Raw genomic sequence first — 786 nt, forward strand, 5'->3', positions numbered from 1 at the left:
CTTGAAGGACTGTACCTGATAAGCGCTTCTTATACTGAGGAAATCTGGAATGAGGGGGACTCTGGAGATTAAGACTGACCACTCACACCTGCAACTAGTCAATACTCTCACATAGCTCAGGGACTGGAGCTGATGTTTTTTAAAGTTTGATGGTTTGGTTCTTCCCTCCCCCCCCAGCATTGAGCTAGGTTAACAAGATTAAAGCTCTACCGAAGGCATTGCATCTTCGGTAAACAAAGTTATAACCAGCTTTTCACCAGTGCTATAAACTACACCTGAAAAAACAAGACTCTTAAAAACTGCTTAGATTACTAAGAATATTTACCTAGACTGATGTTAATTAGAGAGTTGGATGAAAATAACCAAACAGAAGAAAAACAACATTAGCAAAACCTGTATCATGTAGACTAGGGCAAACCGCAATAAAGTAAATGTCTGTATGGAAACTTGGGTTTTATCCCCAAGCCGAAATGGCCATATTCCGTGCTGGCGGTGCACTGGAAAGCATAGGCGTGGTTTCCATTAAAACCTCAGCTGACCGAGGTCGGATCCCAGGCTTTGCACTGCTGCGGCTTGCACTTCTTACAGGGACCACAAGACTCGGAGAGAGCCGACACCTTCCCTTCCCAGCGGCGAGGCTTTGAGTCCGGCGTGAGTGGGGATACCCTGCCCTCACAAGCGGCCAGGAGCACTCCCAAGCCCCGCCATCCCGGGGGTGGGAGGAAAGCGTTCCCTGCGGGCAGCCAGCCCTCTCCGTGCCCAGGGACGGCTGCAAGCCTGGCCCGC

General features: G+C 49.6%; 1 protein-coding gene across 1 annotated transcript in view; it reads left to right on the forward strand.

Moving 5' to 3' along the window:
• Positions 1 to 470: 470 nt before the first annotated feature.
• HMGB2 (high mobility group box 2) overlaps positions 471 to 786 on the forward strand; it is a 3,372-nt gene continuing 3,056 nt past the window's right edge. Inside the window, exon 1 of the mRNA XM_029959444.1 lies at positions 471 to 543. Within this exon, the coding sequence (XP_029815304.1) occupies positions 471 to 543 (73 nt within the window). The remainder of the gene's footprint in view (positions 544 to 786) is intronic.

The sequence above is a fragment of the Manacus vitellinus genome, unplaced genomic scaffold (assembly GCF_001715985.3).
Source record: "Manacus vitellinus isolate BGI_N305 unplaced genomic scaffold, ASM171598v3 scaffold_0_pilon, whole genome shotgun sequence".
Classification (NCBI taxonomy): domain Eukaryota; kingdom Metazoa; phylum Chordata; class Aves; order Passeriformes; family Pipridae; genus Manacus; species Manacus vitellinus.